This window comes from Xyrauchen texanus, chromosome 2, assembly GCF_025860055.1.
Source record: "Xyrauchen texanus isolate HMW12.3.18 chromosome 2, RBS_HiC_50CHRs, whole genome shotgun sequence".
Taxonomy (NCBI): domain Eukaryota; kingdom Metazoa; phylum Chordata; class Actinopteri; order Cypriniformes; family Catostomidae; genus Xyrauchen; species Xyrauchen texanus.
The window spans coordinates 23,093,638-23,109,853 of NC_068277.1; the positions used below are offsets into that span (position 1 = coordinate 23,093,638).

The window sequence follows — 16,216 nt, forward strand, 5'->3', positions numbered from 1 at the left end:
ACGGTCTCTCTTTCTTGTTGATCCTTCCTTATCCCACAGGCTCATACTCGAAAAGGCCTCAGGGAGAAAACAAGCATGCAGTGGAGGATACTGGGAAGAAAGGTTCAAGTAGCTCCACCAAAGTTCCTCCCAGTCCTGTCATATCCAGTGAACGAAAAAAGAGCTCCACACCCTCCACTGTAAGTGTGTGTATGTGTATGATGAAGGTTGATTAATCATTCTCTTTGCTATAAGCTGTATATTAAGCTCCATTTAGGACTTGAAATTTGAATGGGATTGGCTACACCCCTCAAGTTGCTGAATTTGAATTAGGATGACAGGAAGAGGAATTTACTAAATGACAATTCATAGCAATTCAACACAGTCTCACAACAGAGGAATTTGCAAGAAAACATAAATAAAAACATCATACATTTTTTACTAATTATGCCTATATATTCCCTTATATATTTAGAACATATTTCTTCTCAACTGACTGGAAATATTATTCTAAACTAAGTTCAGTTCTTTCAAAAGTATTAAAAGTTGAACTTTATAATGATAAACATTGACATAAAAAAGAATCATATAATATAATATAATAATCATAACTATTTATAAACATGATTATCAGAGTTGAAGATATAATGCCAGCTCCAGAATTAGTGGCACAGTTAAAAAAAAATAGCAAAAATAAATGTATGAAATATGTAATGTAAACAGCACATTTGGGAAAGGCATATACTTAAATTTGATTTATTATTAACTTAACATTTTGTTCAAGTTTTTCTTTTACTTATTTTGAAGACTTTGGGGTAAATTAGTGCATTTTGGGAAATTAAGTGTAATTTATTTAATAGGTTAATATGACAGATAAATTATTTGATATAATGAAATATATAAATTAAACCCATATCTGTTGATGGCATTCTAAACACTGATGATAATGTTTTCTTTAGTAGACAGTTGTATTGTTCATCACCCTGAGTCAGGTTATCATTCTTGAAATTCAGTTAAAGCCATGTTTTAGGTAAGTTACTGGCCAGTGGTTAGTAACTGACCTTTATTTACTCGCTAAAGCCAAGTCACATTTGGTCTTTGGTGAGCGTTATTTTTTGACCCTGATGTTAGGGAACTTGAGTTTGTCAACAGTACTAATAATTGGAATTTGGGGAAACTCCTTTAAGACATGATGTGATTTCAAAGAACATGTAATTACATTATGGATGGAAGAAGCTTCTTGACTTAATGGCAGGCTAGTTTTTAAACATCTTAACTACTGCTTCTGTTCTCAGTCACACAGGGATGCACTGGAGAGCCGGTCACCTGCCACATGGTATTTGTTGAGTAGCAGATGGCTGGGAGGGCTTGCACAGTATTGAAGTGCACTCTCCAACAGAGAGATTTTTGGCACGGCCAGTACTCATGGCTTCTGCTTATTTCTGTGAAAATGCGAGAGACTGCTATTTTGGGTTAGACAACATACAGTATCAAATCAAATCTGGAATTTCTGTATTTGCATAAAGTCTATTGCTAAGTTTTTTCTTTTATTCTTAAAAACAAAGTACAAATACTGGCCCTGTACCAAGTGCTAGGTGTAGCTCTTTTTTGCCGCTTTGCTTTTTACCACAATCTTTTGACAGAGCAAACATTTTCACACCTTGAGTAATGGACAATGTTTGTTTTAAGTTTGTAATTAAACATTCGCCAAGGCTTCATAGTGGGTTTTTCTGGCCATATGAGGTGTTTGCTAATTAAGGGTGGGTCAGCCAGACGTCCAACAGCCAAGTAGTTGATTTAGCGAGGTTTACACGTTTATCTAGATTTTTCCCCAGTGAAGATTTATTCAGAAGATTTATTCACAAGGTGGGTCGTTAGATTTATACACAAATAAAAAGGAAGGTCTCAGCTCTTTTTTTTTATGTTTCAATACCAAACCATTGTCAAGATATAATCATTTAAATGATGGCTGTCATAAAATTTTGTTTTTGATAAAACAGACATTATTCCAAACAATTCCAGTTTTCAGACTTTGACAGAATTGTAAGGATTATTCAAGTTAGTTTAGTCAACGTTTAAGTAGAAAAATATAAAGCAGGGACACTGCAATTGCATTTTCAGTGCACACATGTGGATATTAATTCATTCAATGGCTTTATAACATCAATGCAGACTCACAAAACACACAGTGCTTAAAACATATCCATGTATTTACACTTAGGCATGCACCTGCACACACGCACATACACCTCAGAGCTATTGATTGAGATCTATCTAACTATGGACATTGGAAAACTTTCCTGAGGTAAATGTACTGTTAGGTAAAAGTTGTTAAAGTCTTCGCACAACTGAAACAGTAATTCACCAATTACATGTGAGATGATCATCATAGCCAGTTGAATTGTATGTTCATTCATGTGTTTTTCCTTGCTATTTTTTGTAAAGAAGAGGGCTGATCATCGGAGAAACACTAATCTACATAGTGCTCCGTTTAAATTGAGAGCGGCTACAGTGATTTGTGATTTTACAAAAAAGAGCATAATAACAACATTTATAGTTTGAATTTCATGATAACATTGATATATTTTGAAAGCTGAGAATTTTTGTATTTTTTTTGATAGAAAGTTAAAAAAACAGTCAAAATTTTGATCAAAATGTCCCTTTATTTTTTATTTATTTTTTTAATTTTTTTTAACGGCCCATTGCGACTTCAGTATCATTGTAAATGGAGCAAAATAAAAAAAAACAAAAAGGAGTTCTTATATTTCTAGCGACAATGCTTTAATGAGCATGCTTGACCGTGCTTTGCTTTAGCTGTTAGGCAGAATTCACAGTAACACCCTCTTGGAAATGCTTTGAAAATCATCGCTGCTACAGCCATGCAAATTCAGAAAGATGTCTTTGGCCATTCCCCTTGTTTTTTAAGCGTCCCAGTATGAGGAATGTGTTTCTAAAACCCTGTTTCTTAAAGTTAAAATTAGTCCATCTTTTTAAAATAATTAAAATGCTTTCTTTACACTCCATCTAGCTGTTTTGAAAACAAGAAATGGTCATATGTAAACTCCCGCTAAGAAACACATCAAATTAGAGATCCCAGCATATCAGCAGTTACGTAAATACTCAAACCAACCCGTCTGGCACCAACAATCATCCATGTGATTATCTTATCAGCCAGTCATGTGGCAGCAGTGCATAAAATCATGTAGATACATGGCAGGAGCTTCAGTTTATGTTCACATCAACCATCAGAATGGGGAAAAATGTGATCTCAATGATTTGGACTGATTTGGCATTATTGTTGGTGTCAGATGGGCTGGTTTAAGTATCTCTGTATCTGCTGATCCTCTGGGATTTTTACGCACAACAGTCTCTAGAATTTACTCCAAATGGTGCCAAAACAAAAAATATCCGGTAAGTGGCAGTTCTGTGGACTGAAATGCTTAGTTGATGAGAGGTCAACGGAGAATGGCCAGACTGGTTTGAACTGACACGGTCTACGGTAACTCAGATAACTGCTCTGTACAATTGTGGTGAGAAGAATATCTTATCAGAATGCTATTCTGAGATGCGGGTTGGTGCTCTTTTGGTGACATGAGGGGGACCTACACAATATTAGGCAGGTAGTTTTAATGTTGTGGCTGATCGGTGTAGTTTGATACTCTAATTTCTGTTGATTATAACATTGTAGGAATCTGTGTGTGTTTTGATTTCAGAATAGTATCCTGTCCACGGGCACAAGCCGCAGTAGAACATCCCCCCTCTCTGAGAGAGCAACTCTGGGAGTCCAGAACGGCAAGGACAGGTACATCCAAACACACATGCAAATCTGGAATTTGTTGTAAAATTGTAGATCTTATAAGTACGGAAACCTCACACATACAGGCACAGTTCATTCTTCTAGATGAGTTGATCACTAATAAAGTCAATCACCAGTTTTCTTTTATTTACACCCTCATGCAACCACATACACATATACACACACACAGTTAATCTACTTCCTTCACTTGCTCTGTGCTGTTGGCCATTACCTGTATAGCCTTGGAGTCCTGGCTGGCAGCTTTTGATTCCTGGAAAGGCAGAGTTTGCCAGATTGGCACACGTCACCCTGGATTTCGGTCAGATTAGTGTCGCCTTTTTGATTTATAGAGTACCATCTCATTCAAACTCACACACAAACAAATTTAAATACATGATCAAAAATCAATCCCCTTTTAAACGCCTTAAATGGCATAAACTCAACACACAGATACACACACATGTATAGTGCTGTTCTTCCTGGCATAAGACTAATAGCCTCATGCACTATACATCTTGGCCTCAAATAACTCTCCACTATCCCCAATCTCTAACCAAATCCACCTTGTAATTGCCACTCACCAGAAGTTAGTCATCACTTCCCCTGGTCCTTCAAATTAACCCTCCATCCATTCATCCATCATAACTCCTCCTTCTCCAGCATTCACACACTCAGGATACATGCATATGCTTACATTCCACACATTTAAGTGGATTGTGTAATGGCTATCCATTATACATAACAATATGCTTGTCGTGTCTTTTTAAATGCAGAGATAGATCTTTCTACTGGAGTCATGTTGTACAAAGATGATCTATTTTAAGGCTGCTTTGTAGAATGTTGACCATAAGCTTACAAACTATCATGACTGTACTGACTATAGTGCTTTAATTATGGTCATGAGTTATATAATGATACAAGTAGTATAAATTGCATTAATTTTTGCATAAACTTATATGGGACAGATGTGTGTGAATTCGAACTCCTTAAATGTGCATTTTGCTTTGTCGAGACAAGTGCTGATTCCAGTGTAGAAAACCCTATCCCATTGGTCACGAAAAAGGCCTGTTCACACCAAGTCCAAATTTTAGGTATGAAACACATGGATGACAAGATTTAAAAATGAAACCATTTATATTCAATTTATATTTATGCATTGGCAGACTCTTTTATCAGTTGAGCTACGGGAACCCTCTATCTACTTTTTTGCACCAAGTCTGAATTATCATATTGCAATGCATAGCATTACATCATTTGTCAGATATCAACAATTTTGTGATGTGGTTGTATGTTGTATATAAGCATACAAAATTTGCATTGTCACTAGTATACAAATTCCAAAAATGTTCCAAAAACATCACTGATAAAGGTAAATAAAGATTTTGGTGCACTTTTGGGGCACTAGTTAGTGTGTATTCACTAGTGATAGACAGATATATTGGCCAGACTGATTAATTGGGCAATATTTGCCTATTATAAAATTATCTGCATCAACCAATGATCATGCTTGTTTGACCAATTAACAGATGTTGTAGTTTCCCCTTCTCAATTCCAAAATATATCAAGAGCCTAATAAATGTATAGTTTTCAATATTTTTTTCAAATATTTTTTTAAGCCATTTTTAAGGATTGTGTTACATAGGGTTTTGTTTTTAAAAAAAATTGTCTCGTGTCTCATTTCACATAATTATTAAATTGTACTATATAAATCAGATATTGGCTATCCTGCATCAACAACGGCCAATGGCCAAAAAACACATATTGGTCCACAGCTTTTGTATTTGTAGCAATATTTTGTCAAAATGACTGATGTTTTGATGCAAAGAGATGTTTGTGTATTTAAGATACACTGTTACTTTCTTGAAATTGGTAGACTTGGTGTAAATTTACTAGTAATAGACTGATATTAGTATGGAGTATGAAAGAACTAAAAAAAAATAATTAAAAATCTATAAATTATTAATTCAAAAAATAATTAAATGTACCAATTTATTTGTGAAATTATTGAATAATTTATTTAATATACCAATAAACAAAACTTTCCCATTCACTTGTTAATAATCCTTGAAAAGCTGCATTCATTGTTTTAAAATATTGCTGTCAGTCGATTAACATAAATGCAAAGTGATGAAATTTGACTTTATATATACTTCTTTTTCTGTAAAAATGCATTTATTTCCTCCTTAGGAAAGAAAACAATACAAAAATAATATTTTCCAAACAAAGCTTTCCACAGTATAAATATAGAAGTGCAGTAAAATAGCTCCATTGCAAGTAAGTGGAAGGTTGATTAATTGAAAGAACTGGTCTCCCCAGAGGTTGCAAATTCTTTTCAATGCGCATTAAATCTCTTAAATACTTATCCTCGAAAATATGAATCGACCAGCAGGCTGTGTCTATCCACTTTGGATATGGAATTTTGACAGCTCAAAAACATTTCATAATATCCACTTTCGAAAAATTACTACTATGTTTAAATCTTTCTCTTTGTTAATAATTTAATAATACACATTCAAAAGTTGTTTTTAATAATAATAGGCTGAATTTTCGAGTTACACCTAATGGTAGAAATAAAGCCTTAAGGGTTTGTTTCATAGTAATGAAAGACTTTTCACAAACAGTTCATCTAAATTTAAAACATTTAGTACCACTAACAAAAAATGTTTTGTTTTCAAATAATTTTTGTTGTGAATTTTAGGTTAATATTGTGATAAATAAGGGTTTGTTGAAATCATTAAAAAATTGTCTTCAATCTAATTTACCATCATTAAACTGTGTTGCATTTATCTGACATGCTGCTCTCTAAATATCTGCATCAGTGTCGGTCATTGAAAAAAAAGGAATCACTTGTATTTGTAGTAATATTGAGTCACAATGATCAAAGTAAATTTTTTGAGAGAATGACGAAAGTTTGACTCATGTGAATATATTTGATGTTAAGAGTCATAAGTGGAATCGTCATTCTATGTCATTCAATCACATCGGACTTAAGAGTGAACAAGCCTTTAACTGTGCTGTACTGCTGTGGTTTTCTGTCTATACTGCCCTGCAAAGGCCAAATGCAGTAACTGTTAATTGTGTAAGGCTGTGCTCATATTCAGAGAAAATAAATTATGACTAATATATAATCCACATTTGGCTTGACAATAAAAAAAACTCTGAAGCCGTTTTTCTCAGTTTCAGTGTTGAAGTTACTGTGTTTGGCTTTGTAAGGCAATAAACGTGTTAGTGACTATGAGTTAAGAGTTCTAACCTTTTGTCCTCTTAATGCTGCTGTACGTTATTTTTTTTTATTTGCTTGTTTTCTCATGAGCTTATCTGAAGGCATTCAGCAGTGTTTCAGGTTAAATATTCCACACAAATCCCTCCTCCTTTCACATCTCTCTCTCTCTCTCTCTCTCTCTCTCTCTCACTCTTGCTCTCTCTCTCTCTCTTGTTTAGTTTGTCTTTGAACACTCTTTGTTTTTCTTCTGTATTCACTGTGCATATGTGTGAGGTTTTTTATTTTTTTTTATTTTTGTGAGAGTGTGTATGTATGTATAGCTTTAAATGGATTAGAGTAGCTTGTGATGGGGAAAAAAGCACCATTAACTCTGTTGTAAGGTTGCTGTAGTCATCTGTAATAGGCTTAGCCTCTCTCTGCCACATAGCAAGGTGATAGCATGTTATTTCTTCACCACAAGCTCAACTAATCCCTGCATAGTGGCTTGTGGGTGTGTGTTTGTGTTTCTTTTGTGCTTTTCTGTGAAATCAGCACTCTGTTTGACCTCTCTCTCCTTTTCCTTTCTCTCCTTTTCCTCTCTCTCTCTCACCACTCACCACTTTTTCTCCCTTTAGATGGAGACACATGTTCTCATTTGTGTTTGTATTTCATCTATCTATCTATCATCTGTCTGTCTGTCTGAGTAATGTCTAGTTGTCTTTCTTTGAGACTCATTCTAAATTGTGCTAAAGTGTATTCTAATGGAGTGCTTCTCCCTCCTTCACCGCCTCCACACATACATACACACTTTTATCGATGTGTGTGTCGGTTTGTGTGTGTGAGCGGAGGGGACACTGTCCACTCTCTCTCTCTCTCTCTCTCTCCCCTCAGCCTGAGCATCCCCGGGTCCCGTGCCTCCACAGCCTCGGCCGGCCCCGTGCTCTCTTCATCCTCCTCTTCCTCACGCACCCGCCATCACAAGTCCCTCTCCACCTCCGCCCATCCCTACCCCGCAGACCTGCACACACAACGGCCCAGGCAAGTCCCCATGCCACCACAGAGAGAAACAAACAGGAAACACATCATGCCAACTACTGAACAGTGTCATATAAAGTGATAAAATCTGTTAACTATAACATTATGGGGGGTGTAAAGATGGGTAAATGGGGGCTCTTGCATCCCTAAAGTTGGTTTTCTTGGCAGGAAAAGTGCTTTCAGAAAGTCAAGGTGTGACATTAGTCTACAGAGAATCAACACAGGAAGATGATTGTTCTACAAAACTAAGACAAATTTTGTATATCCCTGCTTATAAGACTAACATACTGTATGTTGTATTTTGGATGGTGGTCCACAGCATAGAGCACTGGTGTGCTGGCATTCTCATCTGGCTTTTTGGCCCGCTTAGTGATGAAAATGTTGCTATTATTCGTGTAATTCCAACCCTGTATGACTTTTTTTCTTATGCAGACCACAAAAAGAGATTTTTTTTATTATTAATATCTCTGTCCGTTTTAAGTACAGTGGCAGTGAATAAAGTTTAAAGGAATATTCCGAGCTCAATTCAAGATCAATCAACAGCATTTGTTGACTTTTTTTTGATTTTGACTCAATCAAAAAAAGCAAAAATCTGGGATACAGTGAGGCACTTACATAAGGGTGACTTAAATAATGGCAAAATGTTCAAGTAAGCTGTTCTTTTAAACAGCAGGATTGACTTGGTCAACCAGCTGCACTGGAAAGACAATGCAATAACCATTATAAATGAGACTGGACCAAAACGTAAATTCATGCTTGTATATATTGGTCTTTACAGCAGGCATTTTAAGGACAGAGATATGACATAATAATATTTGTTATTAATGAATAATTTTAATGAATTGTCACTGCACTTTTTAAGAGGGGAGATGGATGCTGCTATCTGACCCTTGGGAATGGGGACATTGATGTTGTGTAGTTGCTTAGTTAACCTTACCATCAGGGACATGACCAGAAAGTTTAATATGCTGACTGCATATTGCTCTGGGTCCTTTACATCAATATTTAGGAGTTGTTGTGGGCCTCTCTGCACGTTTGTCCCCCTTGAAGCGTTACAGCCATGATTTCCACTTGTATAAGCATGGTTCTACTGTATCACCAAAGTTACAGATAATATCCCACTGCTAATAATACATGGGCCCCACTTCACTATATCACCAAATGGCTCCTCCAGGGGCTATTTCTAAAAACAAAAGGTAAATGGTGTCATCATTTACTCACCCTCATGTTATTCCAAACACATATGATTAACTTTCATGGAACACAAGGAGAAATCTTGAAGGATTTTTTCCATACAATGAAAGTGAAAGATGACTGAGGCTGTCAGTTTCTTGCATTCTGTCTAACGTGTACTTTTTCCATTGAAGAAAGTCATACTGGTTTGGAACAAAGTAAATGAGTAAATTATTTTCATTATGAACAATCCTTTTAACTGAGCACATGCATGTTGGTGCCTTGTCCTAACCCACGTTTATGGAGTTCGACTCGCTTCATTTCTCAGTCATGTTTCATCCTCCTCTCACCATAATTTCCTGTCTTCTCTCTAATGTCGTTATCAATTAAAGACAAGAAGCCTGAAATTAACAATATTCACACTTAACACTGACCACACCATCAACTGCAGCACTGCAGCTAGGGCAGTGTGGAGTGTGAATGGTTTGAGTTGGCCTGCTAGTGCTGCTGTAAGTGAATGGCTGGTCTGTTGCATGCAGTGAACTGAGGCTCTTCCGAGCGTGGTTGAGGACCATTGAGAGAAGGTACTGCTGCTCTTTTACATTGCTTCTCTCACTCCTATGTGCTTCCCTGCCCCCTGTGTACCATTTCCCCTCTAGAGTGAAATCGTGTCTCTGTGCAAGAGCCATATATACGGTTGAAGTCAGAAGTTTACACACCCCTTGCCAAATACATTTAAACCTAGTTTTTCACAATTCCTGACATTCATTCGTAGAAAACATTCCCTGTCTTAGGTCAGTTAGGATCACTAATTTATTTTAAAAATGTGAAATGTCAGAATAATTGTAGAGAGAATTATTTATTTCAGCTTTTATTTCTTTCATCACCTTTCCAGTGGGTCAGAAGTTTACATACACTTTGTTAGTATTTGGTAGCATTGCCTTTTAAATTGTTTAATTTGAGTCAAACATTTTGGGTAGCCTTCCACAAGCTTCTCACAATAAGTTGCTGGAAATTTGGCCCATTCCTCCAGACAGAACTGTTTTAACTCAGTCAGGTTTGTAGGCCTCCTTGCTCGCACACGCTGCCCACAAATCTGATTGAGGTCAGGGCTTTGTGATGGCCACTCCAATACCTTGACTTAAGCCATTTTGCTACAACTTTGCGGGTATGCTTGGGGTCATTGTCCATTTGGAAGACCGAGTTTTAACTTCCTGGCTGATGTCTTGAGATGTTGCTTCCACATAATTTTCCTTCCTCATGATGCCATCTATTTTGTGAAGTGTACAAGTCCCTGCTGCAGCAAAGCACCCCACAACCTGATGCTGCCACCCCCATGCTTCACGGTTGGGATGATGATCTTCGGCTTGCAAGCTTCAGCCTTTTTCCTCCAAACATAATGATGGTCATTATGGCCAAACATTTAAATTTTTGTTTCATCAGACCAGAGGAAATTTCTCCAAAAATTAAGATCTTTGTCCCCATGTCCACTTGCAAATTGTAGTCTGGCTTTATGGTGGTTTTGGAGCAGTGGCTTCTTTCTTGCTGACCAGCCTTTCAGGTTATGTCGAAATAGGGCTTGTATTACTGTGGATATAGATTCTTGTCTACCTGTTTCCTCTAGCATTTTCACAAGGTCCTTTGCTGTTTTTCTGGGATTGATTAGCACTTTTCGCACCAAACTAAGTTAATCTCTGGGAGACAGAATGCATCTCCTCCTATGATGGCTGCATGGTCCCATAGTGTTTATACTTCTGTACTATACTTCTGCATTTGTAAATTGCTCCCAAGGATGAAGCAGACTTGTGGAGATCCACAATTAATTTTTTTCTGAGGTTTTGGCTGATTTCTTTAGATTTTCCCATGATGTTAAGCAAAGAGGCACTGAGTTTGAAAGTAGGCCTTAAAACACATCCACAGGTACACCTACAATTCAGTACACCTCCTATCAGAATCTAACTGGCTAATTGTCTAAAAGCATGACATAATGTTCTGGAATTTTTCAAGCTGCTTAATGGCACAGTTAACTTAGTGGATGTAAACTTCTGACCCGCTGGAATTGTGATATAGTCAATTAAAAGTGAAACAATCTGTCTGTAATCAATTGTTGGAAAAATGACTCCTAAGTAAATGTCCTAAACGACTTGCCAAAACTATAGTTTGCTAATATTAAATCTGCGGATTGGTTAAAAAATGAGTTTTAATGACTTTAACCTCTGTGTATGTAAACCTCTGACTTCAACACTGTGTATATGAGTTAGCGAGTGAGGGGCTATGTAGAGCTCATAGTGTAGCTCATTGTGTCTCTCAAGGCCCTTTCACATGACTCACGTCAAGGCTTTAATGCGCCTCTCAACACTAATACTGGACGAGTCCCACTTCAAAAGGACAACAGCAATTGTTTGAACTTTGTTTGAACTTTGAGCGCCACGTTCCAATGTTTGTCCTGTGAGCAATGTGCCGCTAGAGGATATGCTATACTATTATAGAGTTCAATGCTTTGGAGAACATAGACATTGAGTAATGTGAAAAGGTCTTGACTTTCACACCTTGGAATTGTGTGGTTTACCACTGTGAAAATATCTGCTGGAGATGGAAACGCATATGATGCCAATGCCATATACACAATGTGTCCCACAGGTTCAGTCCCATCATACATAATTCATGTGTTCTGAAATTAGTTATAAGTGCAGATATGTTTTCACAGTTACATGGGTTTGGTTCTTATGCTCCGGCACACATTTACATCACATGTGTTTACATGTTATTCTTACATGTAAACACATACAGTATAAAAATATGTGCAATGGAGCTGGACATGAGTGTGTTATGTCTTGTATACTAAGTTGTTACCATGGGAATATGTATCTCCCTTGCCTAGGTACTTGTGTCTGTTTGTATGTGTTAGCTTGTACAGGTCAGAGTATGTAAATTAAATTCTACCTAAATCTGCCCCCAAGTATACTTGCCCAGTACAGTGAAAGAATGTGCCACACTAGAATGTGTCCCAGTGATTCAGGCCCCTTTCCCTACCGTGAAATTTAAGTTATGACTAGGGATACATTTTCCAATGAGCATATTTTTTGAAGAGGGTTGTATTTAGCCCATTGGGTTATATTTGGATTCGCAGAAGGTAAGTGATAATAGATGGTCAAAACAAAAAACAACGGAGATGATCATTTGAGGTGAAACGTAAATAAATATATTTGTTTGAAGTGATTCTGTGTCATGGTCAATGCTGTTCCCAGTTTAATCCCCAAACCAACTAATTTCTTTAAAACTCTTAAGTTGTCAATCTCTAGATTTATACCAGTGTGTGGAACCTTGTGAAATCAGGACCTACAAAAATGTGGCCATTAATTTGTTGAAAATCTGGTTTCTGTGGTAGAGCAGCTTTAGATAACAGTTCATCATTTCAAACACAGCCGTGTCTCTGGGCCTGTTTGGTGACTTCATGCATCTTGATCGATCGGATTGCTATCCAATTGGTTATGCACATTCCATTCACACTTTGCCACATCAGTATGTCTCCATAAAACAGAAATACATTTGATAACCTCTTCCTGTACTGAAGCAAATATAATAGAATTCACTTTCATGGCAATGCATTTGCCAAATTTTTGCTGCAGTTGACATTGCTCAAAAAAACGTAAAATAGATTTGACAATTGTGATACTAAAGGCAACAGCTGTTATGTGCCATGTTTTCTTTGTCGTCTTAAGGCCAAAGTATACTTGCATTTTCCGCTTGCACTATGTCTCATGCATAGTGCTTGTGATGCCAATTTTGTCATCATTTTTCGTCACAGTGCCTGCTATTTACTGTACTAAAGAAGATCTCAAAAAAGTCGTAATGCACATGCATCAAAATCCTCTTTATGGACTCACATTCAAAAGAGTATAGTTGAAAGGCTATGTATATTTGAGAGTGCTCGACCGCGGAAAAACTAAATATACTCAAGCCTTTAGGGCTCCCAAACTTCCATATGCTGATGTAGTTCTGTTTGAGAGAAGTTTACATATGTGTCTCAAACCAAAAAAACTTTTTGAAGGGCATTTACACTTGGTCTTTTCATGCTCAAGTAAAGCTCCTATCTACTTGAATGGGGAAAGAGCAAAAATCTCCAAAAACCAAAAACAATTGGTCAAGATTATGAGCAAATAACATATTTCATTTTTTATTATTTAGTTCATATCACACAAAAAAGGTTTACAGGCTGGACAGGCTAATGCGCATGCATGTTCTCAATGAAAACAGACAAGTGAAGTCTCTTTAAAAAAGAGGATTGTCTCGTTTAACTGTAAGGCGAGACTTCCATTCCTTCAGCCGCCATATTCAATATTATTACTTCTCCTATTAATATGTACACCAGTGACCTGTTTCATCCTATAATGTCCCTGAAGTGACCAAATGTGAGTCCCCCTTTAAGACAATCAGGATCCAGCACAGTTCACTGCCTTGTTGGAGTGGTTGGACAGTGTTTTGTAATCTAGCTTTGGCAGGTTCAGAGTCATGTGACCTCTCTGACTTTGTATGTGCCAGTTGGCGCCTATTCTTGGCAACATTCTACTACACTGGTTGGCAGTTAAAAAGATGTTGGCATTGACATGACATGGTTGGGTGAGATTTTCACAGACAGTGTGCAGAAAAGACTGCTATGGGAGGAGGTTTGCTGGTTCAATACACACACATACACACACATACATACACACGCTGTGAGCAGGTTTCACAATATCACTAATTTGTGTGTGTGCGCGCGCGGGTTTGGGTGGTTTATGAGGACATTTTTTCCGGTTACAAACTGGTAATTATAAGGGTATTATGCTATAAAAAAAGTTTATGAGGACATTTCTAATCTCCCCATAATTCAAATCACTTAAAAAACATTCTAAACGATGTGTATGTGTTGTTGTTTTTTTAAATGTATAAATACAGAAAGTTTTAGTGAGATTTTGTTAGGGCTAGGGTTAGGGGATAGAATCTATAGTACTTACAGTATAAAAATGATTATGTCTATGGAGAGTCCTCATAAGGATAGCCGCACCAACATATTCTTCTTTGTGGGCAGTTTTAATTGTTCACGAGGTGGATGGCCTGAGGGAAGAAACTGTTCCTGTGCCTGGCTGTTCTGGTGCTCTGTGCTAAGTAGCACCGGCCAGAGGGCAACAGTTCGAAAAATAAATGTGCTGGATGAATGGGGTCAAGAGTGATTTTACCAGCCCTTTTCGTCACTCTGGATGAATATAGTTTTAGCAGGGTTGGTAGGGGAGTGCCAATAATCCTCGCAGCAGTCCAAACTATCCTTTTGAAATCTTCTGATGTCTGACTTGTTGCTGAAACAAACCAGACAGTTATAGAAATGCAAAGGACAGACTCAATGACTGCTGAGTTGAACTGTATCAGCAGTGCCTTTGGCAGGTTAAACTTCCTTTGCTTTTTAAGGAAGTACAACCTCTGCTGGGCCTTTTTCAAAATTAAGCCTATCTGGGTCTCACACTTCAGGTCCTGTGATATGGTAGTGCCCAGGAACCTAAATGACTCCACTGCTGCAACATTGCTGTTAATGTTGGGGTGTTCCTCCTAAAGTCCACTGTCATCTCCACTGTTTTAACAGTGTTCAGCTCTAGGTTGTTTTGACTGCACAAGACAGCCAGCAGTTCAACATCCCTCCTGGATGAGGCTGATGACAATAGTGTCGTCTGCAAACTTCAGGAGCTTAACAGAGGGGTCCTTGGCGGTACAGTCATTTGTGTACAGGGAGAAGAGTAGTGGGGAGAGTACACATCACTAAGGGGGCAACAGTGCTGATAGTACACATGCTGGCAAAAGCTGTCTGTCAGAAAGCTGGTGATCCACTGACAGATAGAGGCAGGAACTGAGAGCTGGGTTAATTTAGTCCATAGGAGAGCAGGGTTTATGGTGTTAAAAGCTGAACTGAAGTCAACAAAGAGTATCCTTGCAAGAAGTCCCTAGTCTAGATTTTGCAGTATGTAATGCAGTCCCATATTGACTGCATCATTCACAGACCTGTTTGCTCTATAGGCAAACTGCAGAGGATCCAGAAAGGGTTCAGTGATGTACTTCAGGTGGGCCAATATCATTCTCTCAAATGACTTTATGACCACAGACGCCAGAACGACGATTCTTCTGATCTTGTGTTTCTTTGGGACAATCTCTAATTTGGAAATTACATAACATATGTTTTTGGAGCGCTGCAAGAGCCAACACGGATATCATAAAGCAAACAAATGATCTGCGTGTTTCTACTATGATACAACTGGAATGAACTTAAAAAAATTTAACATTTTCATTATGGAGATTTAGTATTTTAGGCTTTAAACCCATCATGTGTAGCCATTCTTTATGCAGACATTGTGAAAATCAACCTCCCATTTCTTCACCAAATTATTTATTGATTTTAACTTTTTAAATTATAAAATATAAATTACATTTGAATGTATTATTTTATATTTTGTAAAATTTATAAATTATTTATAATTTATTATTTTTATTAAAAATGCATTTGAACTCAAATTAAAATGAAGTTATTATTTAGTTTTTTATTTAAAGGGGACCTAATATGCCAAATTCACTTTTACATGGAGTTTGTACATAAATGTGTGTTGGCAGTGTGTGTACACAAACACCCTACAATGTTAAAAGTCCACCCACTCCTCCTTTCTTATATTTCCATTAATCAAAAACAGTGTGTCAAAATGGATGGTTTTCGTTTCTGCTCTAAAGGGACATCACGTTAGAACAGGCCTCGCCCACAACTGGTTACAGACTTCCACCTTATTATCATAGATCCTCCCCTGAGTGAGCTACTCAGTCCACCATTTTTTTCCACGCTGGAGCAGATACAGTGAGAAGAATAATGTCTCAGCTTCATAAGCGTCATAAGTGTTCTGTTGTTGGCTGTAAAAGTGAACATAAGTGTCTTCATGTTCTCCCGGCATCAGAGCCACTGAAGACGCAGTGGAGAAGTTTTGTTTTTGAAGGAAATGTGCCCCAAAACATACAAAATATTT

General features: G+C 37.3%; 1 protein-coding gene across 7 annotated transcripts in view; it reads left to right on the forward strand.

Moving 5' to 3' along the window:
- Positions 1-16,216, forward strand: part of LOC127656276 (serine/threonine-protein kinase MARK2-like) — a 91,087-nt gene that overhangs the window by 58,819 nt on the left and 16,052 nt on the right. For 6 of the 7 annotated variants that reach the window (XM_052144522.1, XM_052144528.1, XM_052144549.1 and 3 more), the window contains exons 13-15: positions 40-179; positions 3,693-3,781; positions 7,869-8,015. In XM_052144522.1, the coding sequence (XP_052000482.1) occupies positions 40-179; positions 3,693-3,781; positions 7,869-8,015 (376 nt within the window). The remainder of the gene's footprint in view (positions 1-39; positions 180-3,692; positions 3,782-7,868; positions 8,016-16,216) is intronic. The other variant, XM_052144565.1, reaches the window with a different exon arrangement.